This window comes from Ovis canadensis, chromosome 2 (genome assembly GCF_042477335.2).
Source record: "Ovis canadensis isolate MfBH-ARS-UI-01 breed Bighorn chromosome 2, ARS-UI_OviCan_v2, whole genome shotgun sequence".
NCBI lineage: Eukaryota > Metazoa > Chordata > Mammalia > Artiodactyla > Bovidae > Ovis > Ovis canadensis.
Genome location: NC_091246.1, coordinates 240,495,737 through 240,523,533, shown reverse-complemented (window position 1 = coordinate 240,523,533; position 27,797 = coordinate 240,495,737). Strand labels below are relative to the sequence as shown.

The window sequence follows — 27,797 nt, the reverse complement described above, 5'->3', positions numbered from 1 at the left end:
AATGAAGAGCTTAAGGTAATTTTTAAAAACCAAAGAAACTTGAAAAAAAAATTCTCCTTTTCTCTAACTGTATAAATATACTGGCTTTAATATAAAATTGTATGTTAGGAAGAAGGGCCCATTTGTATATGCGTCAGGTTTTATCTTACGGGAAAAAGTGTCAGTATATCAGTGCTAAAAAAAAAGTGAAAGTAAATCAGGACTGTTTCTAGAAAAGCCTTCCAATTGTTCAAATATAATTATTTCATCTAAGAAAACCAACTGGAGTACAGGATTGGGCTCTGTCCCATAGCAATCCAAAACACAACCTCTTTTAATGTACATATAGAAAATATATGTTAACCACTTTGGAAAAAAAGCAAAATACTGGTTGTAGGATTTCTCAAATTACATTTTCTCCAAGGTGCATTCAGTAAGAGTACATGGGCTTCAGAGTCTCTCAGGCTGCTCTTACATCAATGATCGTCCTTGGGACCAGGCTGGAGGACTTGTGCATTCCGTTGGAAAGGTGTAAGGCACCTGCTGCTACAAAGGGGAATTAATGAAGGAGAAGCCATGCTTGCCACTTAGAGAATTATTTAAAATTTGATTATTTGGGTAACAAAGACCAAGGTTGTACCTTGATTTTTCATTTCTGAAAGTCACATTTTAAGTCAACAATTTCTGTTCTGCAAAATTCCATATATAAATTCTCCATGTAGAGTTTATATCATGGTATCTTGTCAAAAGGAAGAGAAAAAAACAGTTCTTCATAGGAATCTCTCTCTCTCTCTCTTTTGTTATCTTAAATGTCAATGATCACAAAAACTTCTGGCTTCTCTTCATTACAGACCTGCATGGCTGAGTACGTTATTGCTTTGACTTCAGTTCCCTAAAGTTGGGGTTAAAAAAAAAAAGACATTGAAATCAGAACCATTAACTCTAGTAACAATTGGCAGAAAGTCAAACTTTTAACGTTATTCTAAAAAAGTCACATGAAACAATCAGTTATCAAATGAGTATAGTATTATCCACTGAACCAGTAAAAATGAGAGACACGTGTGCACAGGAAAAAGCACTGACCTGACTTAGGAGATGGAGCATACTATAATCCTGGCTTGTTTGCACCTGGACCAGAAGTTGTCTGACCCCTCTGGGCACCAGCCTTTACATTTACCAAATGGGTTGACTCCAAGAACACAAAGCTTTTTTATTGTTTGGGTCAGGGCTCCTTCTTAAGGCTTCCTCTTCTGTACTGTCTAGCCTGGGCCCTGGGAACTCAGCCTATTCCCTTCTCTACAGACAAATGCCTACTGTTATCCAACATCTCTATTTAGATATCTAATAGGCATCTCAAACATAATACATTCAAAAGAAAATGCTACTGTAATTTATATTATAAAAATAACTTGTTTTTAATCCACATGCTCCACCTCTACTGGTTTCTGTCCTTAAGTTTCTCTGCCCCGAGGCTCTCTCACAAAGCTTCATTTTATTACACTGAAGAAATGCTGCTGCAGCTGCTGGAAGCTACTACATGATTTCTCAGTCAACTCCAATGAATTTAAGTCTTCTTGGCCTAAACACAGGGGTCAGCAAACTACAAATTAAAGGTCAGATTGGCCTCCCACCTATTTTTGTACAGCTCCACACATAAATGTAAGCCCCAATTGTAAGAATAGCTTTTATATTTCTAAATGGTAGTCGGGGGAGGGGAATGAAAAAAAACACTTTACTGGAACACATTCACATTCATTCATTTAGGTGTTGTCCATGGCTGTTTAGTGCTATATATGAGTAGAATAGTTGCTCTTCTATCGTTATCAGTCCACAAAGCACAAAACATTAGGAAAAAAACACCCTACCCCTATTCAAACAGATTTGACTGGTACACAGTGAAGCCAAATACACTGGCAAATACTGAATCTGGAGAAGCACAAAAGAGAACACCTTTTCTTATGCTTTCTAGTATCCAAAACACTGGATGTTTAGAGAACATCCTATCCAACATCTTCATTACAGGGAAAGATATGAAAGCTCAAAAAGGGAAAGGGACTCTTCAGCCCCAAAACACTCTGTAACAAACCTGACCCTATAGCCCAAGGCAGACTCCTAATCTTCCAAATCAGAAATTCCAGGGTTTTAACATAACATGTCCAGACAGGTCATATTAGTCTGGGAAAAATTTAGGAGTTTATACCAACTTATGAGAACTAGTAAGTTAGCTGTAACATATACTGACTTTTTTACGGTAAGGTCAAATAAAATATTTTTAATGGCTGGATTTTAAAACATACCTGAGGGTGCTTGGACAATGAGAATTCTTCTCCCCACCTTGAGAAGAAAGAGTAAAACATGATTAAGATTTCCAGGATTTAACATTTATTCTCTCTTTCTACGTTTTAAGATAAGCCTTATAAATGTGGTTCAGATACAGACTTCCCAGGTGGCTCAGTGTTAAAGAAACCGGCTGCCAATGCAGGTGATACAGATGTGGGTTCGATCCCTCGGTCAGAAAGATCCCTGGAGGACAAAATGGCAACCCATCCCAGTAATTTTACAAGGAAAATTCCGTGGATAGAGGAGCCTGGCAGGCTGCAGACCATGGGATCACAAAGAATCGGACACAACTGAGCACACACGCATAAGATACTAGAAAGCCTAAAGGGATGAAGGGAGAAGGGAGCCATCAATTTCAGTTTGATGGTCAGCAGATACAGCTACTGAACTTGTACGATATCCTTTTCAACAAGGTTGATCATGGCATAGTACAGTGTACATAGGTAGACTCTCAATAACATTGTTTAATGAATACTGGTTCATAATAGAGGAGCATGTTCAAAATTTTCACTGTACTCAGGGCTATAGAACTGATTAAATAATATCTTCCATTGGAGAAAGCAGGTCTGAGCACCATAAAGGCAAAATACAAGATTCCATAATACGATCTGAACTTAAGTTTGTATTTTATGACTTTTCAAAAAATGGCCATGGTATGTACCTGGTAGGCCCTAGAAGGGTACTCAGTCTCCTAGAACTTGAGATGAGTATCCTCTCTCCCTTCAACACTAAAGCAGCTGAAGTTCACAGTAGTAAAAGCAGTAGCAGTATCAGAAAGAGCATAGTTTTAAAACTCTGTTCAACTATTTATTAGTTAATTACCCTTGGACAACTCCGTTTACTTATTCATTAAAAAAAAAAAGGAGTAGGAGATAATAAAAGATCTCACTTTACAAAAGAAACGTAAAAAATTCAACATAAAATGGAAAAGATAAGTTTTATATAAAAGTAACCTAAAAGATCATTAGATGACTAAAGAAACTTGGAAAACACTAAATCCAATCAAAGTGCCCTAATCAAGCGTTTGCAAACTCAGGAAGGAAAAGTATAACTTGTTAATAGAAGGAACTGGTTTGAATGGAGTCTAGGTGTGAGGATCTATAAGAAAGGCTACATCAGCATTTCTCATCACCAAGCGAGGTTGTATGCAAATATCTGCGCCATCCATCAATGATATATTTTTTTTGTGTTAAAAATCAACAAATTGGGAATTCTGTTTACCAGTTCAAATCACCTGTGTCCTGACAAGTTTCTGGTCCTCCAAAGCTGAGGTGAACCCTTGCTCCTAGGTGGCTCACCAAGCTTAACCTGCAAAGCCCTACAGGGATGCAACTGGTCTTCTGATTTAATGTTTCTATTGTCTTCCTGCTCACTGAGTACACTGAAGACTGTAACTTAACATTTTACATGACCTGTAACTTAAAAGGTTTTCAAAACTTACCCAATTGACCGTATTTTGAAATTTCTTTGGTCGATGTTAAGTACTTTGACTTCCTAAAGAAGAAAAAAGTTTTCTTTTAATTTTAATAGAAGTTCATAATAGACCAGCTATTAAAACATGTCAAGGTTATCACTTTTCCAAGATAATAGCATACAACTTCTCTGAAGCAAGGAAAATTACAATGTTAACAACAAACTATGTATTTCAAGAAAATAAGGCTTTTTCTTACCCATTCAAGGGAGGTATTCTTGAAAATGTACAATTTAAAGTATAAGTCATGAGAATTTTTCTGTAAGATACATAGTGGAGGATGACCTAGGATTTCAATCATTCTGGGGTTTTTTCAGCTCTATGGATTTAGAGGTGATAAAACTTTCCGCCTATTTTTATATAATATTATAGGCTCTTGAACTCTGTAGGACAAATGACCCAGTTAGAAGAATATATGTAGTGGAGCTGGTAAGGGAGTAAATGGAGGAATTATGGAGCAAGGAAGGCCAGGTGTGTTAGTAACAATAAGGTTGCAGAGGTGTTCCCTTCTGGAGGCTGATGGCAAAAAGTAACCTCCATCTGGCTTTTCCCTTTTCACATTAAGGAAACCAAAAGCACCATTTTATTTTTTTTCTGGCTGTACCGCACAGCTTGCAGGATCTCAGTTCCCCAGCTAGGCGGCCATCAGCAGTGAGAGTCCTAACCAGCAGACCGCCAGGGAATTCCCTAAAAGCATCAATGGCTCAGGGGTAAAGAATAGCCTGCAATGCTGGAGACAGGTTTGATCCCTGGGTCAGGAAGATCCCCTGAAAAAGGAAATGGCAACCCACTCCAGTACTCTTGCCTGGGAAATCCCATGGACAGAAGAGCCTGGTAGGCTACTTTTTCAAGAAAAAAGTCAAACACCACTGAACAATTAAACAACAATAAGAACATAGCAGACCTGCTAAATATCAAATGGGCAAAAGGAACTTATGGACGAACATTTAAAAAGCTCAAACTTGAGAGACATAAAACATGCCGACAGAGAAGAGAGTATGTGCATTCTTCTGACTCAAGATAACAGTGAGTGAGTGGCAAGTGTATGAGATCTAAATGCGAGACGCACATACATAGGCAAACTCCAGTTAACCTAGGGCCTATGGTCACCATAATTTCTGCACGTCATCATCTTGCATATCTGAATGGTTTCATTTTACATCATATATTCTATTTTAAATAGAATGTTCTGTTTTAAATCACTAGTTTTACTCTAAAATATGGACTCAAAATCCATTTGTTCAGTAAAAAATAAAAACTTGCTTACCCGGGGTATGAAGAATTCATCAGCACTGAATTTATAAAGCCACTCATCCAGAAAGTGAAACAGAAGAGACTGTAAGTCATCGCCTACACAGGGTCAGAAAGAACCATAAAGAACGGTGTTTAATAATTCTCATCTCTGAAAACTTGTTTGAATTTTACAGTGCAATAAATTTCTTAGGCTCCTTGAAAGAACAAGCTCATAATCAACTTTGTTGTACCTCCTGTAAGTGTATACTGAAATTATATAGCATCTGAACACTTGCATAGCAATTTCTTCCTTGTGAACAAATTGATTACCTTGGGTTTCTACTTCTATTGTTTGCAGGGGCTCCACAGTCCCAGTATCTGTCATGTAACCAAACATGGCCATTGCACATTGTTCAAAAGCTTCCTCCAGAGTGTCTCCCCAAGCATGTAACCTAAAGAAAGGCATTCGTGCCTTGTGTAATGATTCACTGCAAGACAGAAAACTCGACAGCAAAGTCAAAGTAAAATCAACACTGTAAATGCAAAAGCAAAGGCCTCAATCAATTTAATGACACTGAAACCAGGTGCTTTTGAACCATCATTTTCATGTTCTAAAGAAAACAAAACAGAGGAGAAAAACTAAAACTAGGGACTGCAAGATTAAAAGATTAGTCTTCCTGTGTTAAGCACATGGTTTCAAAGGCATAAACTCCAGCTCTACTCACTGGACATCGGCTGTATGATCCAAATCTGAGGGAGAGAGGAAAAAACAATCATAAGTAACTAGACTTGACTTGCAAATCACAAGAAAATGACTCTAGATTATTATTAAGAACATCATTCTTGAAGAACAAGAAAATGTAGGTTGACCATCCACCTTTCACTAACCATTTACACAAAAGTCATTGTTAAGGTTTATTTTTAAAAATTTCTAAGCATTTACAGTTACTATTCTATTAATATTAAATGAATGAACTAATATTAAGTAACAGAATAGTTATATAACATTAGCATATTGATGATACAGGGTTATTTCTTTTAAAGCCAAGATTTATATTTAAATGAATGATGAGAATTCCCTGGCAGTCCAGTAGTTATTAGGCCTCCACACACAGGTTCAATCTCTGGTTGAGGAACTAAGATCACACATGCCCTGCAGCGAGGCCAAAAAACCTAAAGACTAACTAACTAAATAAATGAATGATAGTTTCTGGAAGGCAGCAAGGCCATGGTCTTCTAGGTGATCTCCAAAGTGTGTACTACAGTACACACACTTCTTGTGTGTGTGTGCCCAGTCATGTCAGACTCTGCAATCCCATGGACTGTAGCCTACCAGGCTCCTCTGTCCATGGAACTTTCCAGGCAAGAATACTGGAGTGGGTTGCCATTTCCTACTTCACTAATACATCATAGTTTTTCAATAAACAAATGCCTTTCCTGCTATTAGTTACATTCCCCAACAAAACAAATCAATATCTTTCCTAATATCTACTTGTGTGTGTGTTAGTCCTCAGTCATGTCTGACTCTTTCAGTTCAGTTCAGTCGCTCAGTCGTGTCCAATTCTTTGTGACCCCATGAACCGCAGCATGCCAGGCCTCCCTGTCTATCACCAGCTCCCGGAGTTTACTCGAACCCATGTCCATTGAGTCAGTGATACCATCCAACCATCTCATCGTCTGTCGTCCCCTTCTCCTCCTGCCCTCAATCTTTCTCAGCATCAGGGTCTTTTCAAATGAATCAGCTCTTCAGATCAGGTGGCCAAAGTATTGGAGTTTCAGCTTCAGCATCAGTCCTTCCAATGAACACCCAGGACTGATCTCCTTTAGGATGGACTGGTTGCATCTCCTTGCAGTCCAAGGGACTCTCAAGAGCCTTCTCCAACACCACAGTTCAAAAGCATCAATTCTTTGGTGCTCAGCCCTCTTTATAGTTCAACTCTCACATCCATACACGACCACTGGAAAAACCATAGCCTTGACTAGACGGACCTTTGTTGGCAAAATAATGTCTCTGCCTTTTAATATGCTGTCTAGGTTGGTCATAACTTTCCTTCCAAGGAGCAAGTGTCTTTTAATTTCATGGCTGCAATCACCATCTCCAGTGATTTTGGAGCCCAGAAAATTAAAGTCAGCTATTGTTTCCATTGTTTCCCCATCTATTTCCCATGAAGTGACGGGACCAGATGCCATGATTTTAGTCTGACTCTGCAACCCCATAAACTGTAGCCTGCCAGGCTCCTCTGTTCATGAATGGCCAAAATTCTAGAAACTACGTCATCAAAGATATAAAATTCCAGATTTCCCGGTCTCACCTTTTCATGAACAGCTAGCCAAATCCCAGACAAAACAGGCTTTTATTTTTAACAAGAGTCAAGTTTTATCTTTGTTAATTTCTTGCATTTGAAGGAATCCTCATGATATCCTTGGTCAGTTAAATAGTTTTAAAAAGTAAACTCCACAGTACGTATTGCAAGCTTTTTCCTGATAGTCTCACAGCAACGCCAGGAAGTAACAACTGCGGCTGTGTAATCTGTGGATCTGTTATTTTAGTATTTCAGAGTCTATTCTTCACTCTTAACCCTGACTCCCATCTATTCCTCCTACTTAAGATCATAGGATATTCAAGCTAGAATGAAACCTCAGAGATCATTTAACAGAAATCCTCCAATTACAAGAAGAAACCTGAAATCCTGAGAGACTGTATAACTTGTTTAGGACCATACTGCTGATGAGAGTTGGGACTAGAACTGAGATTTTCTGACTCCCAGTTTAGTGCCCTTTACATCATAACACATCTTCTTCTGGTAACACTCAGGGTTTAAGCTCACCTCTGATTTACTCAAAATACTACTGAAGCCTCAGTACATTTTAGACACTAATGGGCTCAATGACCAGCAGAGATGACAAACAAGTTAAAGGAAAGCAACATTTTAATGCTAGAGAAATGAAAGTATGTGGCCACAAAAGGACATGGCAGAATGTTCACAGCAACTTTACTCCTCCAAATTAAAAACCCAATGTTTGTGAAGAGAATGAATAAATAAACTGAGGATTACTATGCCACACTGCTCAGCAATAAAACAGCATGAACTAGTGATACTGCATTAACAAGAGTCTCAAAAACATCAAGTGAAAGCTGCAGAACTCTCACACACATATCTCCATCCAAACTCCCTGCACTAAGAGACCTGACCAACTTTAGCATGGTTTCTAGCAGCTTAAGCCTGTGTACCTAGGATCATCATGGCCCCACCGTTACAATGCCTGCCTGAGAAAGCTATACACTGTAGGAGAATTTATCGTTTGTTCCGAGACAACCCCTGACAATAGGTCCTTGACCTCCCTTTCTCAGAGCATTCACTAAAAAGGGCTTACGACTGTGATACTTATCTCTTACAACTCAGAAGTATCTTTCCCATTCCTCTGAAATGTAATCATCAGGAAGAACTTCCAGGCTCCGTGGGAGAGAATTCTAACTTGGTAACTGCCAGCTAGCAAACACTGCTGCTCCAATGACATTTACACTGACCATGCTTTTGTAACTTTTCATTTCTAGTCTCTACTGAAACCCCTGCTCTCCCCCATCTCTCATTCTTCTTTTAAAAAGTCCAATCTCCTCTGCACAAATCCAAAGGGATCTCAGCTCTTTCCCCTGCTGTCCATAATTACTGAATAAAGTCCACTCACCACTTCAATGTCTAACATTTATCAGTGATACTCAGTGAAGACGCCAGATATAAAAGAATGAGTACTATGTGATTCCATTTATACAAAACTCTAAAACAAACAAAAGTAAACTATGGTATATGAAATCACAGGGTGTGAGGAAAGAGGCACACTCATACAACGCTACTGAGAGTATAAATTGGTGACACTTCAACAGACAGTGAGTTTACAATAATTACTGAAGTTTAAAACGCAGGTATCAAAAAGAGTATATATAACTGAATCACTTGACTGTACAGCAGAAATTAACCAACACTGTACATCACCTAGGGGCTTTCCACCTGGTATACTGGTAAAGAATCCATCTGCCAGTGCAGGAGACCCAAGAGATGTGGGTTTGATCCCTGGGTCAGGAAGGTCCCCTGGAGGAGGAAATGGTAACCCACTCCAGTATTCTTGCCTGGAGAATCCCATGGACAGAGGAGCCTAGTGGGCTACATTCCATGGTGTTACAGAATCGGACATGATTCAGCAACTGAGCAAAGCACACACAGTACATCAACTATACTCCAATTTTTAAAAATACTGATAAAATGCAGATACCCTTTACCAAAGTAATGTAACTTTTGGAAATTTATTCTACAGATGCACATGTGCCAAACAATGGATGTACAGGTATTCACTGCTGCATTATTTCTAATAGCAAACGAGTACAAATGTAAATGTCCACCAACTAGAAACTGAGTAAATTAAAGTACATTTTTGCATGTACACATATGAAAATGTTATGACTGGCTGATCTAGAAAGCAAGACCAAGGGGCCTGGGATTAGAGCTGACTTTTCACTGCATACCTGTCATACTTTTTGAATTCTGAATCAAAAGAGAAAAATGATGGGAATACCAGACCACCTTACCTACCTCCTGAGAAATCTGTATGGAGGTCAAGAAGCAATGGTTAGAATCAGACATGGAACAACAGACTGGTTCAAAATTGGGAGAGGAGTACTTCAAGGCTATACACTGTCACCCTGCTTATTTAACTTATATGCAGAGTACATCATGAGAAATGCCAGGCTGGATGAAGCACAAGCTGGAATTAAGATTGCTGGGAGAAATATCAATAACCTCAGACACCACCCTATGGCAGAAAGAGAAGAGGAACTAAAGAGCCTCTTGAGGAAAGTGAAAGAGTGAAAAAGTTGGCTTAAAACTCAACATTCAAAAAACAAAGATCACAGCACCCTATCCCATCTCTTCATGGCAACTAGATGGGGAAACAATGGAAACAATGACAGACTTTATTTTCTTGGGTTCCAAAATTACTGGAGATGGTGACTACAGCCACGAAATTAAAAGACACTTGCTCCTTAGAAGAAAAGCTATGACAAACCTAGACAGCTTATTAAAAAGCAGAGACATTACTTTGCCAACAAAGGTCCGTCTAGTCAAGGCTATGGTTTTTCCAGTGGTCATATATGGATGTGAGTTGAACTATAAAGAAAGCTGAGCATCGAAGAATTGATGCTTTTGAACTGCGGTGCTGGAGAAGACTCTTGAGAGTCCCTTGGACTGCAAGGAGTTCCAACCAGCCAATCCTAAAGGAAATCAGTCCTGAATGTTCATTGGAAGGGCTGATGCTGAAACTCCAATACTTTGACTAAACTGACTCATTTGAAAAGATCCTGATGCTAGGAAAGATTGAAGGCAGGAGGAGAAGGGGATGACAGAGGATGAGATGGTTGGATGACATTACCAACTTGATTGACATGAGTTTGAGCAAGTTCTGGGAGTTGTTGATGGACAGGGAAGCCTGGTGTGCTGCAGTCCATGAGGCTGCAGAGTTGGAACTGAGTGAGTGACTGAATTGATTGAAGAGAAAAATGAGCTAGGGAGACACGCAGGGTCTAGAAAGTACAGAGCCTAGTATGCTATGATAAATAGTTGTACTCTATACAGAGGACTTTCCCAGGTGGCTCAGTGATAAGAGAATCTGCTTACCAAGCAGGAGACGGTTTTCCAAGACCCGGGCTGGGAAGATCCCCTGGAGAAGGAAATGTCAACCCACTCCAGTATTTTCCCTTGGGAAACCCATGGACAAAGGAGCCTGATGGGCTCTAGTCCATGGGGTCAAAAAAGTTGGACAGGACTTAGCAACTAAACACCAGCATACAGAGAACAATGTGAAATTAATTAAAGAACTTCAGAGGGGAAATAAGAGCCAAATTTGTGCTCCCAAACCACATCCACCTTTAGGGCTAACAATTTAACGTTTATATAGACTAACTTTAGAATCTGCACTATATTTTCACATTTATTATTATCTCATTTTGCCCTCACAGGAAGGAACAGAATGCAAAAAGAGGTTATGTGATTTGCCTAAAGTCACTAAGCTACAAATGGCAAACCAGGTCCTTTTACTAACACAGGATACAAGTAAGACATTAGTAGTCCTCTACTTATAACTTTCTTATCCTCTACCCTAGCCACATTCTAACTATAGGACTGTTGGAGATAGATGGGGATGGGGGTGGTTACACAAAACACTTCAAAACATGGCTCTCTTCACAATGAATACACCAGTAAAACTCCCTCAAAGGTCTGTGTAGACAAAGCTATAGCTTTTCCAGCAGTCTTGTATGGATGTGGGACTCCCCTGCTGGCTCAGACGGTAAAGAACCCGCCTGCAATGTGAGAGACCTGGGTTTGATCTGGGATGGGAAGATCCCCTGGAGGAGGGCATGGCAACCCAGCCCAGAATTCTTGCCTGGAGAATCCCCATGGACAGAGGAACGCGGTGGGCCACAGTCCATGGGGTTGCAAAGGGTCGACAGGACTGAGCGACTATGCACACACACGGACTGATGTGAGCACTGGACCATAAAGGCTGAGCGCGGGACAATTGATGCTTTTGAATTGCGGTGCTGGAACAGGTCTTGGGAGTCCCTTGGCCTGCAAGGAGATCAAACCAGTCAATTCTAAACGACATTAACCCTGAATATTCATTGGAAGGACTATAGTTGGAAGCTGAAGTTCCAATACTTTGGCCACTTGGTGCAAACAGCCAACCCACTGAAAAACACCCTGATGCTTCCTGCTGGCTCAGCTGGTAAAGAATCCACCTGCATTGAGGGAGACCTGGGTTCCATCCTTGAGTTCTGAAGATTTCCTGGAGAAGTGAAAGGCTACCCACTCCAGTATTTTGGCCAGGAGAACTTCATGGACTATATAATCCATGGGGTTCCAACAGTCCGACACGACTGAGCGACTTTCACTGATGATGGGAAAATTGAAGGCAAAAGGAAATCGGGGCAGGAGGTCAAAGGATTAGATTGTTCCATAGCATCACCGACTGAATGGACATAAATTTGAACAAATTCCAGGAGATGGGGCGGGGGAGGGGGCTGGCGAACAGCAGTCCCTGAGGTAGCAGAATCTGACAGGACTCAGCAACTAAACAACAAAAATTCCCATAAGATAAATGTGACTAGCATATACAGGGAGAGTTCAAGATATTGTATATGGGGGAGCCCAGGTTTCCCGACTCTCAGACCAGGTGTCTTTATTCTTCAGCGTTTCAGCTTTCCCGGGATTAGTTCAGATGAGCATTCACACAGGGCGAAAACGGGAATTGCGCCAACCACCCTATGGCGCAAAGTGGAAGAGGAAGCCAGAGCCCTCCCGCAAGGAGAGAAGTGAGCCACCTACTCACACTCGTACTTCCGACTGACTGGAGGATACTTGGCCTTGATCGCCTTCTGCTCCTCAGTCAAATTGTAATCTCTTACATCTTCCCCTTCCTGCGCCATGATTACGGGTTTGGACCCAAACTCAACTTCCGCCCTTCATCAGCCGGACTTCAGCCCGGACTTTCAACATCCGCCCAAGACTCCGCCCCTAGACAGATACCCTTAAAGGGCTAAAACACCATCCTCGAGGACTTAATCCCCTAAACCTTAATCCTTAAGACTTCCGTTCTAGGTCTCGCCGCTTGGAGTTCTTTAAAAGCCCAAAGGCCCATTTTCTGGACGTGCTTCATCAATAGTCCTAAGAAGTAAGGGAACAAATATATTGGAGGATCTAGGAATAGGACAACACTTGAATTAGATACCTCGAGGTGAAATAAAGGCCTTTCTTGCCAGTTTACCCCTAGAGTGGCCAACTAGACCCCAAAACATCCTAAATTTCTCATTCAAAGCCCTACTTTCAAGGGGTCGCTAGCTGAACACTCTTCAAGAAAATGGCTGCCCCCCCAGGAGCGTGCGGCCTAAACCTCTCACGTGACCTCGGGCGGCTCACTCTCACCAACCCGCGCGCGCGCAAGCGAAGGAAGTCGGCTCGGGGCCGTGTGGGGGCAGGGGCGGAGCGCGCGCCTCGGCCCCGCGGCAAGAGACTCTAAGCGTCTGGATAGGTTGCGAACGCGACTTCCCCGCCCACCTCGCCGCTCGGCGCACTCCGATTGGCCGGTGTTGGCGCGAAGGTGCGCGAGTCATCCCTCACGCAGGGGCGGCAGGAAACAATAGAGGCCGCGCGCGCAGAGCGAGCGCCCGCAGGCTCCCCGCCCCTCCCGCAACGCTCAACCCCGGGATCCCCGCCGGCTTGCCTACCCGCCATGGCCGACAAGGAAGGTGAGGGTTCCGGGGCGGCCCCAGGAGAGTGGGGGGTGCCGGGGTTGCGTAGCGGCCTCGAAACGGCCTAACAGTGAGGACAGGCCAGACTCAGCTGAGTGTCGTCCCCGCCATCGCAGGCGTGAGGAGAATCGCCCCGCGGGGCGGGTTAACGGCGCGCCAGCTCCTCCAGAGCAGAGGCCCCGGCGCAGCGGCTTGAGGCAGGCGTTTGGGTCCCCGGCGGGTGTTTGGTCCTTCTCCACACGCCCTGTCGGTCTGCTCGCCTCTCTTCGGGTCCTCCCTGCAGTGCTTTCTACCCGCAATGGCCGGTGCTCCGGCCTCCCCGCCGGTTCTGTGCTCCTCCCGACGCCGTCGCCCGAGCGGCTAACGGCGTTTGGCAGCGATGAGCCCAGCAGTTAAAGCCCCGCGAGGCCGGAGAGCGGCGTTGGTGGCTGTGCCTCGAGGAGATTTAGACAGATCTCCATTTCAGAATCGGGATTTAGGAGTGCCGGTGGCTTTGGAAGTGTTTACTCGGTTTCCATTTGTGGTCGCTAACTTAATTTGTTTTTTTATTTTTTAGCAGCCTTTGATGACGCAGTAGAAGAACGTGTGATCAACGAAGAATACAAAATATGGAAAAAGAACACCCCTTTTCTTTACGATTTGGTGATGACCCATGCTCTGGAGTGGCCTAGCCTAACTGCACAGTGGCTTCCAGATGTAACCAGGTGATAAGAATCCGTTGAATGTTATTTTGTTGTGTTCTCAGTGTAGATTTCTCACATTGATTATCCTTGTTTTCCTCTCTGCAGTCACCCGGAGCGGACACGTGATCAGAACCTATTGGGAACATTTTTTTTCTAGGCCAAAAAAGACAAAATGTGAAACTACTTTGCAATTTACCTGATAAGTGAAAACATGTTGATGTCTTCTTTTTCTGATAACTGAACTGAATAGGCGTATTATAACTGTAGTAGACCAAACAGTAATGTAAAATGTGTCAGCTTTCAAAAAGTGATTATGGTGAATGCAGTTCTTTCAACAAAAAAATTTTGAATCTCACAGTCATTTGTACTATCTGGTTAATACAAAGATGATTGTGACATGATAACCTGCCACTCAGAACAACCTGTAAAAATTACATGTGTATTGAGTAAGTACATTTCTGCAAAATTCAGGACTTTGGAAGTCAGGATATTTGTGAATTGTGGTTGTTTGACTGTGTTTCTTCTCAAAAAATAATTGACAATTTATGCAAATATTGTTAATAACAATATGAGCCTGCTAACCTCCCGTTGACATTTAAAAGGGGGGGGGGGTATCTGATCTAAGAATTTTTTTTATTAATTTCTTTTTAATTAGAGGATAATTGCTTTACAGTATTATATTAATTTCTGCCATACATCAGATGAAGTAGCAATAAGTATACTTAACATCCCTTCCCTTTTGAACCTCCCTTTTTGTCCTAAGTATGTGAATTAGGAGTTCCCATATTCAGTTGATTATCAGAATTATTTGAGTTCAGGGTAAGAGGAGTCATTTCTGTTAGGAGTTGTCAGTAGTTAAGACCACTTAGGAACTTGTGGCAGGATACTTAAAAATAGTTTGAGTTGTAATTCTAGATTTACTATAGTCAGGTGCTAAATTATATTGGACCAAAGGGTCCCAAATATTGGCCACCCCGTCCTTACTAAATCATTCTGGACAAGCTTTCCATGTAATGTGGTTAGCTAGGCTTGGAAAACAGTGAGACTGAATAACCCAAGGCTGAAATCTCTGCTTTGCTCTTAGTAGCTTTCTGCTTTACAGATGGAAATGAATAAGCCTTGCTGCAGGATTAGACATTGGTCCAAATACCCTTCCTTTATTTTGGTATTGTACTTGTATAACAGTGTTACTTATTTTTTTAGGGTGGGATTACTTAAAACAACTCTCCCTAATATCTGTTTAAATGTGTGTCTGTGTGTTTTGGTGTTTGTTTATATTCTGTTTCTTAGAAAGAATGATACAGTTGTAGTTTTGTAATATTATTCTTCACTTCCACACTTCCTTTAGTTGTTTAACTTTGTAAATACAAGTACCCCAACTTTATGTTGGCAGCCCTCTTACATTTCCTCTTCTTTTTCCACATAGGGTATCTGAAACTGTGCAGAGGAATTGCTGCTGGTTATCTCTAAACCCAGCTTCTGAGCTCTACTTGAATTTCCACTTGCCTGTTATTATTGGTGTCTTCTCTGGAGTATCTTATTAGCTTCCCCAACATGATGTATTCCAAACTAAGTATATTTTTTCTATGGCGATACCAACCCAGCTTTTTTCTATTGTTTCTATTTCTCTTTATTGTAGTTGACTTTGGTTTGTCATTTCTTAGGTCTGTTCCGGGCCCCCCCCCCTCCCCTCCCCCCAGCCCTTTCTTGATTTGACAGTCTGTTTATAAGCACTGATGGATTCTTGTGTAGCATCTTTCCCATCTAAACTGGGGTTCTCAGACTTTTAACAGGCATCATAATGAGCTGAAGGAATCAGAAAACTTTTGGTTGTTGTTTACACTGGCCATGCCATGAAGCTTGCAGAATCTTAGTTCACCAGCCAGGAATTGAGAAAGCATTGAGTCCTAACCACTGGACTACCAGGAAATTCCCTGTAGAACAGATTGTTAAGCACCACAAATCATCCCCCCTAAGTTTCTCATTGAGTATGTCTATAGTGGATTCGAGAATTTGCATGTAGGAGTTTCCAGATAATGTTGATGCTTTTGTTCCCCATACCACACTTGAACCTCTGCTTTATGCTTTACACTGAATTAATCCTTCTGACATAACTCAAATTATGGTACATCCCTTATAAATGTTCCATGGTTCTTTGTTCCTTTTAGTAGAGTTCAGAATACCTTAAGCAAACATTCAGTACCCTAGAGTCTGATTTCAATCTGCTTTTTGACCTACTCTCCCACTGTTTCCCCACATTTAAAGTCAGATTTAGATTTCAGTCCTAGTTCTGTTACTTAGTTAATCTTAGACCACCCCCACGGGCTATGGCCTGCCAGACTCCTCTGTCCGTGGAATTCTCCAGGCAAGAAGACTGGAGAGGGTAGCCATTCCCTTCTCCAGTTGATCTTCCTGACTCGGTGATTGAACCCAGGTCTCCTGCATTGCAGGCAGATTAACTGTCTGAGCCACCAAGGAAGTCAGTTTTCCCAAACCATCTTTAAATTAGAATATTACTTCATAGTATTAGAACCTTCATCTTTGCTTACCTCCCTTGGAATACTGTTTTTCAAAGCTCTTGTCCTCCTCTTCTGGGTTTTATCTCATTTTGAGACATTAGCTTACCTGATGTCAGTCCCTTTCTATTTTAATGAGGTAACCAGGAGTGTTCATATACCCAACAATTGGTTTTTTTCTCTCCAGCTCCTTGTAAAGGATGAATAATTAATTTTTATTTTATTCCGTCGGACTTTTTCCTCAAAAGTAATTGTAAATATTTGGCCAAGTTAAGAAATAATTATGAAATTAAGTGGTATGTGGTACCTGCCCTCAGCTCTATGGAAAATATGTTAAAAGTAAGGAAATATGGCTCTTAATGACTTCTTTCTCTCAAAACCTGTTTGTAATAATGTCTTGTATATACGTGTATGTCACTGACTTTGTGGTCTCTCTTAGTTTACTAAACTGAATATTGACCATATGTTGCTATTACAGACCAGAAGGGAAAGACTTCAGTATTCATCGACTTGTCCTGGGGACACACACGTCGGATGAACAAAACCACCTTGTGATAGCCAGCGTGCAGCTCCCTAACGATGATGCTCAGTTTGATGCTTCACACTACGACAGTGAAAAAGGAGGTAGGAGTCCTAATTAAGGTGAAGGAAGGAATGATACTTATTTTGGTTATATTTTTGTGTCTCTGAAATATCATAAAAAAGTGGGTACAGTTTGATAAAGTAGCCTCTCAAGTTAAGAACAAGATATTAAGCTTTGGAAAGCCTGATTTTCAGTATAGATATTAGATATCAGAAGACAGGTAACATGTACTTGGTTCTGTACTAGTTCTGTAAACTTTCTTGAACTAAATTTGGTGGTAGGCAAATTTCAAGAAGCTAAAATCCACCATATATTATTGCCATGCATGCTTGCATTCTCAACATGGAAGATACTGCCCCTGGGGAATTGAATATTGATTCTCAGAGTGGGGTATATGTGAAAACAGTCTTATTCTTTGAACTGTTTGAAGCATAGATATACATAGCATGCATAAACAAATACACAGGTTATCTGTGGTATTAGAATTTCATTAAGGTGTCAGAATATCTTATAGGGCAATAATGGGGGAAAGAAAGATTGAAAAGCACTGGCTTAAATTACCCTTTCCAGGTTTAAGTGATAGAAAGGTATTTGCTGTATAGTATATAAAAATTAAATGAGTGTTTAATTATATCCTAATTTTAGGTGGTAACCTTAGGGCTTAACTATTCATGAATTATTTTTTTCCCTTTCAGAAGAGATAGAAATGAGTGGGTTTCCTTTATTGTCCTTGAACTCAAATTATTACCAAAGGTAGAAGATAGACTTTCAGTATTGAGATTTGTGGCCCCAGAAAATGAATCTGTAATGTTTTCTTATCTTAGATTTCTCCTGATTAATGGAATCCATTCCTTTATCTAAGTTATTTTGGTTTCCAGTTATTTGCCAAGATTGTAATGTGCAGTTATTCTTTTGATCATTCCGTATTTAGCTTAGCAGAATGCAAAATAAGTTCTTAGGATAAGAGCCAGCAAACATGATTTTGCGTCACTGACCTGTGTGTGTGAACTATAGGATATGGTTACTGCAGCGATATTCTCTGGGTAGGCATTAGTAGTGATGGAGGGGTCTCTGCTTAAATTGCAAGGGGCATAGGTTCAATCCCTGGTTGGAGAACTAAGATCCCATATGCCGCACAGCCAAAAATAGCAAATTTTTTTTGTTGTTGGAAAGAAAGAATCAGAAGACTAGGGCTTGGGACCCTGTTGCGCTGCTCACTAGCTGTGTAGTTTGAGGATAAATCTTTCAGCCTCCCTGAGCTTGTTTTCTTTTTATTAAAACAAACTGTCTTTAAATAGAATTTTTAGTTATTTAGGCATAAAGCAAATATTCTGATTGGTAATGTAATAAATCATCTTTAAAAATTGAAGCAGGGCTTTCCCTGGTGGTCCAGTGGTTAGGACTTCCTGCTTTTAGTGGGGAGTGGGGGACGTGCTGTTTGATCCCTGGTCTGGGAAATAAGATGTCACAAGCCCACGTAGTGCAGACAAAAAAAAATCGAAGCAACTGTGTGAACCCCTCACCACATAAATCTGTCCTTTATGGATCACTGTTAAATTGATAGTTTTCTAAATGATTTATCCCAATTATTGGATCACTCATTCAACAGATAACGTTAAGTACTTAGGCTAGGCAGTTTTTCTTTGTTCTGGGAATATAAGATAAAATGTACTTCCCAGCCATGTATCCCAGCCATCTTTTTTGTTAGCATATGGGAATGTGCCTCCTTTTGATGGCTTATACTGTGCTGTAGTTAACCATCCCTCAATTAACATTTAAGTGGTTTCCAATCTTTTGACTTCAAAAACAGTTTTTGTGCATATATCTTGCATAGTTTTGCTGTAGAACAATTATCTAAATTGAATGTTGATTAATTTGCAAGGACATTTTCAAGTGTATTGGTACTGCTAAGTTGCCCTCCAAAAAAGACTCAATTTCACTAGTAGCAGATACATGGATGTCTGTTTCTGCATGCTTTTACCAACATTGAATGCTGCGCGCTCATTTTACTTTGTTGTTGTTGGAGGGATGTTTTCTTTCTTGGTTTTGGTGTTTGTGTCATTTGGTTTTTAATGGCTGCTTCACGGGGCTTACAGAATCTTAGTTCCCCCACCAGGAATTGCATCAGCACCCTTGACAGCAAAAGTAGAGTCTTGACCACTGGACCTCCAGGGATTCCCTAACTTGCTTTTTAAGTTATTTGTGATGTTGGACTTATTTTAAAATATTTCTCTTTTGTCTGTCTCTTGAACTGCCTATTTATGTGTTTTCCTCATTTTTTCTTTTGGGTTAACTATATATGTAATGTAAGTTATCCCTAACTAATAGGTTATAGATAATTTTTCCCCTGTTTATTTTATAATCTGTTAAAATTTATGACTGTGCTGGATCCTTGCTGCTGGGCAGGCTTTTCTCTAGTTACAGCAGGAGGGCCTCCTTGTGGTGCACTGGCTTCTCTCATCGCAGTGGTTTCTCTTATTGCGGAGCACAGGCTCTGGGGTGCATGGGCTTCAGTGGCTGTGGCTCCTGGGCTCTAGACCACAGGCTCAATAGTTGTGGCACATGGGCCTAGTTGCTTCGCAGCATGTGGGATCTTCTCAGATCAAGGCTGGAACCCATGTCTCCTGCATTGGCAGGCGGATTCTTGACCACTGAGCCACAGCTATTTAGTTGTGTTCTTTACCACTGAGTCCCCTATTTACTTTAGAAGCTATGAAGTTTTAATTATCCACCTTTCCTTTGGCGTCCTTCAGATTTTGTCATTCTTTGAAAGGCCTTTATCACTCCAAGGTTTTAAAATAGTTATCTGTTTTCTGGTACTTCTCTGTTTTGACCATTAAAATTAAAAATAGACGATTTACAGTGTTGTGTTTCAGATGTTCAACATAATGATTCATTGGGTGTTTTGTTTTTGTTTTTCCCATATTTTATTAAGGCTACCACAACATTGGGTATAATTCCTTATGCTGCTGTTGTTTAATCGATAAGTCTGTCCCTTTTTTGCATGCCCATGGACTGCAGCACACCAGGCTTCACTATCTCCTGGAGTTTGCTCAAACTCATGTCCATTGAGTCAGTGATGCTCTCTAACCATCTCATCCTCTGCAGCCCCCTTCTCCGTTTGCCTTCAGTCTTTCCCAGCATCTTCATATCTGAAGTTGTTAATATTTCTCCCACAATCTTGATTCCAGCTTGTGATTCATCTAGCCAGGCATTTCACGTGATGAACTCTGCATGTAAGTTAAATAAGAAGGGTGACCGTATACAGCCTTGACGTACTTCTTCCCCAATTTGGAATCAGTCTGTCGTTCCATGACTATTTCTAACTGTTGCTTCTTGACCTGCATACAGCTTTCTCAGACAGATAAGGTGGTCTGGTATTCCCATCTCTTTAAGAATTTTCCAGTTTGTTGTGCCACACAGTCAAAGGCTTTAGTGTAGTCAATGAAGCAGAGAATTAGATGGTTTTCTGAAATTTTCTTGCTTTCTCTATGAGCCAGCAAATGTTGCCAGTTTGATCTCTGGTTCCTCTGCCTTTTCCAAACCTAGCTTGTACATCTGGAAGTTCTAAATCCTTGTTGATTATCTATTTTGTTTTTTGAGTGGCATCAAACCAATTTGCTTTTGCCGATTTGCTTTTCTGATGATACCTTTATCCCCCTAATACTTAACACTAGAGAAACTATGAAAATAGAAGTAATATATATGATATGATTGTATGACTACATACATCCCCCTATTTAATCCTCACAAGAAAACTGGGTAACTTCCCCTAAAGTTACATACCTTCCTTTTCTCTTCCTTTTCCCTCTCCTTCTTCCTTCAAATCACTCAGATGGCTGGACAAGCTTGGAGCTTAAAGGGGAGCATGTGCTCTTTCCATATGGTCTCAACAATGGCGGAAGTAGATGCATACCAGTGTCTGTTAAAGCTCCTTAAGTGGTTGTTACATAGATTTCTAGTCCCTCCTTGCCCTCAGATGAAGTGTCCTAAACTCTGAGATCGAACTATTAAAATTGATTACCATTTGCTTAACCCCATTTGATCTGAGGTACTTGGCGACAGATAGCTTCAAAAAATCATTGAACTTTCAAGATGAAAGAACAAAAAATTGACTTAGGCTTGTTCTGACATTTAAAAGAATTTATGTATTTGTATTACATTCAGCCCAGCTGTGATCACATTTGAAGCCCTGAAAATAGATTAGGTTTGAAATTTTACTTCAGACTCTGTTACCGAGATCTTGAAATATCAACGAGTTTATTTTTAGCAACTTATTGGGGAATTGGTTTTGAGGGGGAGTGTTTGTTTTTGAGTTATCTTTAGTCTTCTACTTCAGTTATATGTAATAAACTAGTATTAAGTCATGGTGAAATAATTAGAATATTTGACTAAAGATGTTGCAACTTATTCTTAGTTTCAAAATGTTTATGGACTAAAAAAATGGCAAAGTGGTAGAAATTAGAATGCTGGTTATCTAGTTTGTCCAGCAGTATTAGTTGGGAGGGATACAGAAGTGTCGTGTGAGGGTGAGAGGGCTAGAGATGTTCGATGTTTTTATCTGGGTGGTAACTCCTCTGATGTGTGCATATGTAAAAACTCATCAGGCTACACAGTTTAAGCATATTGTTATGTTTCAGTCTTTTTAAATAGTATTTTACGAGGGAAGCAAAGAAAATAGTAATGTAGTTAGACCTTGATAGTCATTCACTGTACTGTACATTGATACCTCAGTCTTTCTTCCCTACATCAGATTTGGTGTTTTTGCTCTCACCTTAAATTTGGTCAGTCCCTGATTATTTGTTAAATAGATAAATCCTCATCTTCATAAATTTCAGTTGTGAATCCTCTAAGCTGATTTTTTTTTTTTAACACGTACACACTGATACCGTTACGCGTTTGTTTATTTTTGGCTGCACTGGTTCTTTATTGCTGTCTGCAGGCTTTGTCAGTTGCAGAGTGGGGGCTGCTTTCTCATGTCAGAGCACAGGCTCTAGGTGCATGGGCCTCAGTAGTTGCACCACAGGGGCGCGTTAGTTGTAGCTTGCAGGCCCTGGAGCGTGCAGGCTTCAGTAGTTGTTGCTCTGTGGCATGTGGAATCTTCCCGGACCAGGGATTGAATCCAAGTTCTGTTGTACTTTAACCGCAGGTAGCGGGGGAGAGGGTACCTCTGGTTAGTAGTATGTTGTTGTTGTTTAGTTGCTAAGTCTTACCTTGACTCTTTTGCAAGCCCATGGACTATAGCCCACCAGTATTCTCCATCCATGGGATTTCCCTGGCAAGAATACTGGAGTGGGTTGCCATTTTCTTCTTTGGGGGATCTTCCCTACCCAGGGATCGAACCTATATCTCCTGCATTGGCAGGCAGATTCTTTACCACTGAGGCACCAGGAAAGCCCTAGTAGTATATAGCTGATAAATTGTGTGCTTATCTCCCTGTGTTTGGACTAAAAGTTCTTTGAGATCACATATCCTAATCATGCCTTCTTTTTGCATTATAGATATTTGTGGTCTAGAATTCTGGAGGGAGATTGGTTTAATGTTTTTCTTTCCCTCCTCTTTGAGAATCTGTTTTGAATTGTTTTTAGGCTGTTAGCTTGTTTGAACCACTGCTTTGCAGTGTATAAAATTACTTTGAGGTTGAATGTTATCTGCTGATCATATTACCCAACGTATCAAACCTGTGTCTCCTGCATTGGCAGGTGGATTCCTTACCATTGAGCCACTTTTACCAAGATTTATATAACGACAAATTATATTCTTAAACATTTTCTAATGGTACTTGGGAGAACTCTGTAAGTGCAAGCAGTCAAATATGAATAAAATATGTTTTTGTCTAGTTCTTGCCTACCTGGTTTATTTCAGCCAAGGACTCTGGTTGGCAAGTGTAAGTGAAGGGTCAGGAAAATTGAACCAGCTCAGCTGTTGTGGCTCTGTTTTTCCTTGCTAATACGAGCAAAGGTGTCTGTATTTCAGAAACGTTACCCCAAACTAGAGATTGAAAGGGACTAGAGAGAGTCCCTCAGGAGGGAGGGACTCCTTAGTACCTAGCACACTGTGTATGTATTTGATATTCATTAAAATAGTAACTTAAGATTTTATTTATTGAGCATAGTTTTGTTTTTTTACAAAGTGAGGCTTGAAAGCCACTTAGTGAGAATCTTTGAAGTGGAGTCAATAGTGTTTCTTACTTTTATTTTATTTTATTTTTTTTTGTGTGTTTCTTACTTTTAGATAGTGATATAATACTTATTGGGTATATAATTACCGAAATCATTTTAGTCATAGCTGAAAGAGTATCATAGCCGAAAGGGATCAGAAAAATGGGAATTCATTTTAGGTTCTGCTATAGTCATGTCACCATGAGCAAATTAATGTAGGTCCTCTGAGCTCCTCTTTTTCCCATGTGAATTATTTGGAGATAATTCCTCCCTGCTCTGTAGAGTTATGGTAAGAAATAATTGAAATAAAGAGTGTGTACTTTATATTGCTAATAAATATTGATACTGCTTCTAGTATTATACCAGTTCATTTATTAAAAGCCTTGCCTGTGTCAAACTTTGAGTGACATAGAGTACTTCTTGCTTTGTCCTCATTTGCAATTAATATCTTACTTACAGAATTTGGAGGTTTTGGCTCGGTTAGTGGAAAAATTGAAATAGAAATCAAGATCAACCATGAAGGAGAGGTAAACAGGGCACGCTATATGCCCCAGAACCCTTGCATCATTGCAACAAAGACTCCATCCAGTGATGTTCTTGTTTTTGACTATACAAAACATCCCTCTAAACCAGGTATCTTCTCTCTCCTATTCAAAGCAAATGATATATCACTACAGGAATACATTGCTTCTCTCAGTTTTAATTGCTAACTTATTCTTCGTGTATCTTAACATCTTGTGAATTATGTTGATATGTGTACTACTCTTTCATCCTTCTTGTCTACATCTGGAAAAAGAAATTGCTTTTTTACATAGAACAGAATGTGACGCTTTTAAGTATTATGTATTTGGTCATAGTCTGTATTTCTCATAGAAAATAAGAGCTTTAGACCTCTTGATAAAAATTCCATTATGCTAAGTAGGTCCAACCAGGCAGTGGACTGGAAAGTCTTGATGTGTCTGTTACTTTGTAGACCCTTCTGGAGAGTGCAACCCAGACTTGCGTCTCCGTGGACATCAGAAGGAAGGCTATGGGCTTTCTTGGAACCCAAATCTCAGTGGGCACTTACTGAGTGCTTCAGATGACCACGTGCGTATCCTTCCCAGTGTGAAGCACATCTGGGCTAGTTGTATCAACGTTTTCCTCTGGGGTGTATGAGGAAGTGAGACTTTCTTTTATATAATAGTTCATTTTTCTCATTTAAGACCATCTGCCTGTGGGACATAAGTGCTGTTCCAAAGGAAGGGAAAGTTGTGGATGCGAAGACCATCTTCACAGGGCACACGGCAGTAGTAGAGGATGTCTCCTGGCATCTGCTCCATGAGTCCCTCTTTGGGTCGGTTGCTGATGATCAGAAACTCATGATGTGAGTTGAATCCATCTTTTTCTCAATATATTATCTAAGTTGTATAATATTTGATTATCCATTTTAAGCTTTCCCCCTCCCCCTGTTTTTTTTCCTTTCACTGAAGCTGGGATACTCGTTCAAACAATACTTCCAAACCAAGCCACTCAGTTGATGCTCACACTGCTGAAGTGAACTGCCTTTCTTTCAATCCTTATAGTGAGTTCATTCTTGCCACAGGATCAGCTGACAAGGTTAGTGTGATTTATTTTTACAAAAAGACAAAGGGTGATTTCTCTGGCTTCCTTAGAATGCACAGAGATCTTTTAGTTGTGGATTTTCTCATTAAAAAAATTTTTATTGATTACTCTTGCTTTCCTTTCTGTACATAGACTGTTGCCCTGTGGGATCTGAGAAATCTGAAACTTAAGTTGCATTCCTTTGAATCACATAAGGATGAAATATTCCAGGTAAGAGAAACTAATGCTCCTAGTGTTTTTAATCAACCTTATGCCTGACCTGTGTCTCTTCTCTTATTTCCATTTCTTGGTAACTTGCCATATCCATTTTAATTTCACAGTTCAGTCCTAAAGTACTGACTCCCAAATTTTCTGCGTAACAATTTAATTAAGCTTCTTTCTTAATATGCAGAGCCCTCTGACTCAATTTAAGAAATATTTGTTACATTATGTTCAAAACTGAATGCACAGGCACTGTGTGTAACACTGAAAGTACTTGGGTAGATTGTGTGGGTGAGCTGTACTTTAGTTCTTAGGTCAGTGTTGGATGACATTTGGCATTTACCTGTTTCGGCTGCGTCAGGTCGTCATTGCAGGGATCTTTTGTTGCATTGCACAAGCTTCTCTAGGTGTGGCTTGTAGGTTTTTGTTGCCCTGCAATGGGTGGGATTTTAGTTCCTTGATCAGGGATCAAACATTTGTCTCCTACATTGTAGGGTGGATTTTTAAGCAGTGGACCACCAGGAAACTCCCCTCTCCTCAGTTTTCTAATTGATAGATTTTTTTCTCACATACAGGTTCAGTGGTCGCCTCACAATGAGACTATTTTGGCTTCCAGTGGTACTGATCGTAGACTGAATGTCTGGGATTTAAGGTATGTCTTGTTAAATTACTCTTTGTGAAGTTCTTTTCTTACACTTTCCAGAAATACTCAAGGTAAATTTAACTTAAAAACTTTTTTGTGCTAGTAAAATTGGAGAGGAACAATCCCCAGAAGATGCAGAAGATGGGCCACCAGAGTTGTTGGTATGTTACAGATATTGAGCACAACTGAAATAGTTGATGAATTATTGTCCTCTGTCTGCTTTTCATCTCTGTTTTCCTCCCTCTTTCAGTTTATTCATGGTGGTCACACTGCCAAGATATCTGATTTCTCCTGGAATCCCAACGAACCTTGGGTGATTTGTTCTGTATCAGAAGACAATATCATGCAAGTGTGGCAAATGGTAAGTGTTTAGATAAAGGACACCTAGTAGTAGTCTGTTTATGTGTACTTCAGTGCAGCTGGCAGCTGGTAGTTTAGTCCCACCGTGTGACTTCCCTGCGCATTATCAACTGCCTACTCTTATCTGGTTGTCCCAGTGTCACAGCGTCAAAGAATATTGTTTCTCCATGAAACTTGCCTAGATTTCAAAAACATTCCCTGCCTTTTTATGCCTTGGTTAAAGGTGATTGCCCTGCTTTGAATTTTCAGAGCACTTGGGATTTAATAAAAATAATTATAATGTCTGATAATGTTTCAACCCAAGAAATGATTGCCTTCTGGACATGGATGGTGGTGATACTTGCACACACAGTGTGAATGGACTTAATGCCACTGAACTGTACAGTTAAAAATGGTTACGATGATAAACTGTGTCTTTTACTACAGTTTAAAAAACAATTGCATGACTTTTAAATGACAGTGGCGGAATAAATGAAAATTAATCCTAAATAAACCTTTATTGTCTCAGAGTAGATCTAGAACCAGGAAGAAGTGCCAGAGGTGAGATTTTGGTTCAGCATGAGGAAAAACATTTTGATATTCAGAACTTTGCTATGGAATAATGCTATTAATCAAAAATAAGTAAGATGGGAATATTTGTGTTCTATGAGATTAACACATGTTCTGCATCCATACTTGGGAATATTATATATCAAAAAGAAGTATACTGGTTTTGTAAGCTATTCATTATACACTGATAAACTGAAAAAAAGCAGATTGTAGAACATGATAGAATTTCCTCATATTAAAATTTGGGTTTCTGGTCTTATGTTTAATTATATGTAACTATTTGATAGAAGGCTATTTGCCAAAATGTGGTTGGTATGTTTAGGGAATGCTTGAGATTTCCTGAGTAGTAGGAGTCTCTCTTGCTATTTATACATAGCCCCTTGTGCCCAGACGGGGGCGGAGGGTGGGGGGCAAGGTTGTGAGAAAATTTACAGTCAAGTGGGACAAAAGTGCTTTGGTAGCCTGAGCTATCAGGGCTTCACACTGGCCTCTGAAGTCTTGTGGGCGTGAGCCCTCGGTCACAGATTTGCCTCCAGGTGGTCAGCATCAGGATTGAACTGAATTGTTGGACACCCCATTGGTGTCAGGGGGAAAGATACCACACAACTGTTGTCAGACTGCTCGTGCAATTGTATACATTCTTTGTCCCTGTAGTCAGGTTATAAGCTATGACTATCCCATTCTCTGCAGCATCTATCCTAGTGGTTTGTGCATAGTTCATACTAAGAACAACCGAGTAGTACATGTAGAGTTTACTTTATGCAAGAACGGTTTCTCTTTTAAAAATATTTATAAATTGAGATTTGATTTTGAAACATGGTTTTGTTGCAGCCTGGGGATTCTTTTTTCCCCCATGTACAATTCAGCAAATTTTAGTATAGTCACAGAATTGTGCAACTATCACTACCATTAGTTACCCCAGAAACCAACCCCATACCCAGTAGTCATCCCTCCTGTTCACCTCTAGTCCACCCAGTACTAGGCAGCCATCACTCTACTTTTATTTATCCATTCATTCATTGATGGATATTTGTGTTGTTTTTACTTATTATTATGAGTGTTGTTTTTACTTATGATTAGTGTCTGATTAAAAGATTCAAGGTTAAAGAAAAGATTCAAGGTTGATTGTCAAGACAAACAGTAACCATACTTCAGTTTGGGGGGAATATCTTAATGG

The 27,797-nt window shown here is 40.2% G+C and overlaps 2 protein-coding genes across 23 annotated transcripts in view; one reads left to right on the top strand and one right to left on the bottom strand.

Annotated features, from left to right (window-relative positions):
- Positions 1-205: 205 nt before the first annotated feature.
- ZBTB8OS (zinc finger and BTB domain containing 8 opposite strand) lies at positions 206-13,089 on the bottom strand. 22 transcript variants are annotated; one of them, XR_011254711.1, is made up of 9 exons: positions 12,397-12,591; positions 11,456-11,640; positions 5,749-5,773; positions 5,354-5,475; positions 5,058-5,140; positions 3,761-3,813; positions 2,277-2,313; positions 620-871; positions 206-525 (listed from the first exon to the last, which is right to left on the bottom strand). XR_011254711.1 is itself a non-coding variant. In XM_069578686.1 (8 exons), exons 1-8 carry the CDS (start codon positions 12,495-12,497, stop codon positions 785-787), a joined length of 693 nt encoding a protein of 230 aa, XP_069434787.1. In that variant the 5' UTR covers positions 12,498-12,945; the 3' UTR covers positions 206-784. The 22 variants fall into 22 exon arrangements, 9 of the variants coding, with proteins under 9 accessions (XP_069434787.1, XP_069434786.1, XP_069434791.1 ...); XR_011254716.1 differs by lacking the exon at positions 11,456-11,640 and having other exon boundaries at positions 12,401-13,028; XR_011254717.1 differs by lacking the exon at positions 11,456-11,640 and having other exon boundaries at positions 206-522; positions 12,401-12,942.
- The window catches only part of RBBP4 (RB binding protein 4, chromatin remodeling factor), a 17,093-nt gene continuing 2,305 nt past the window's right edge, over positions 13,010-27,797 (top strand). The window contains exons 1-11 of the mRNA XM_069578683.1: positions 13,010-13,316; positions 13,876-14,023; positions 16,997-17,142; positions 23,722-23,895; positions 24,236-24,351; positions 24,468-24,628; positions 24,735-24,861; positions 25,000-25,077; positions 25,644-25,720; positions 25,815-25,872; positions 25,962-26,072. Coding sequence (XP_069434784.1) covers positions 13,301-13,316; positions 13,876-14,023; positions 16,997-17,142; positions 23,722-23,895; positions 24,236-24,351; positions 24,468-24,628; positions 24,735-24,861; positions 25,000-25,077; positions 25,644-25,720; positions 25,815-25,872; positions 25,962-26,072 — 1,212 coding nt within the window. The 5' untranslated portion in view covers positions 13,010-13,300. The remainder of the gene's footprint in view (positions 13,317-13,875; positions 14,024-16,996; positions 17,143-23,721; positions 23,896-24,235; positions 24,352-24,467; positions 24,629-24,734; positions 24,862-24,999; positions 25,078-25,643; positions 25,721-25,814; positions 25,873-25,961; positions 26,073-27,797) is intronic.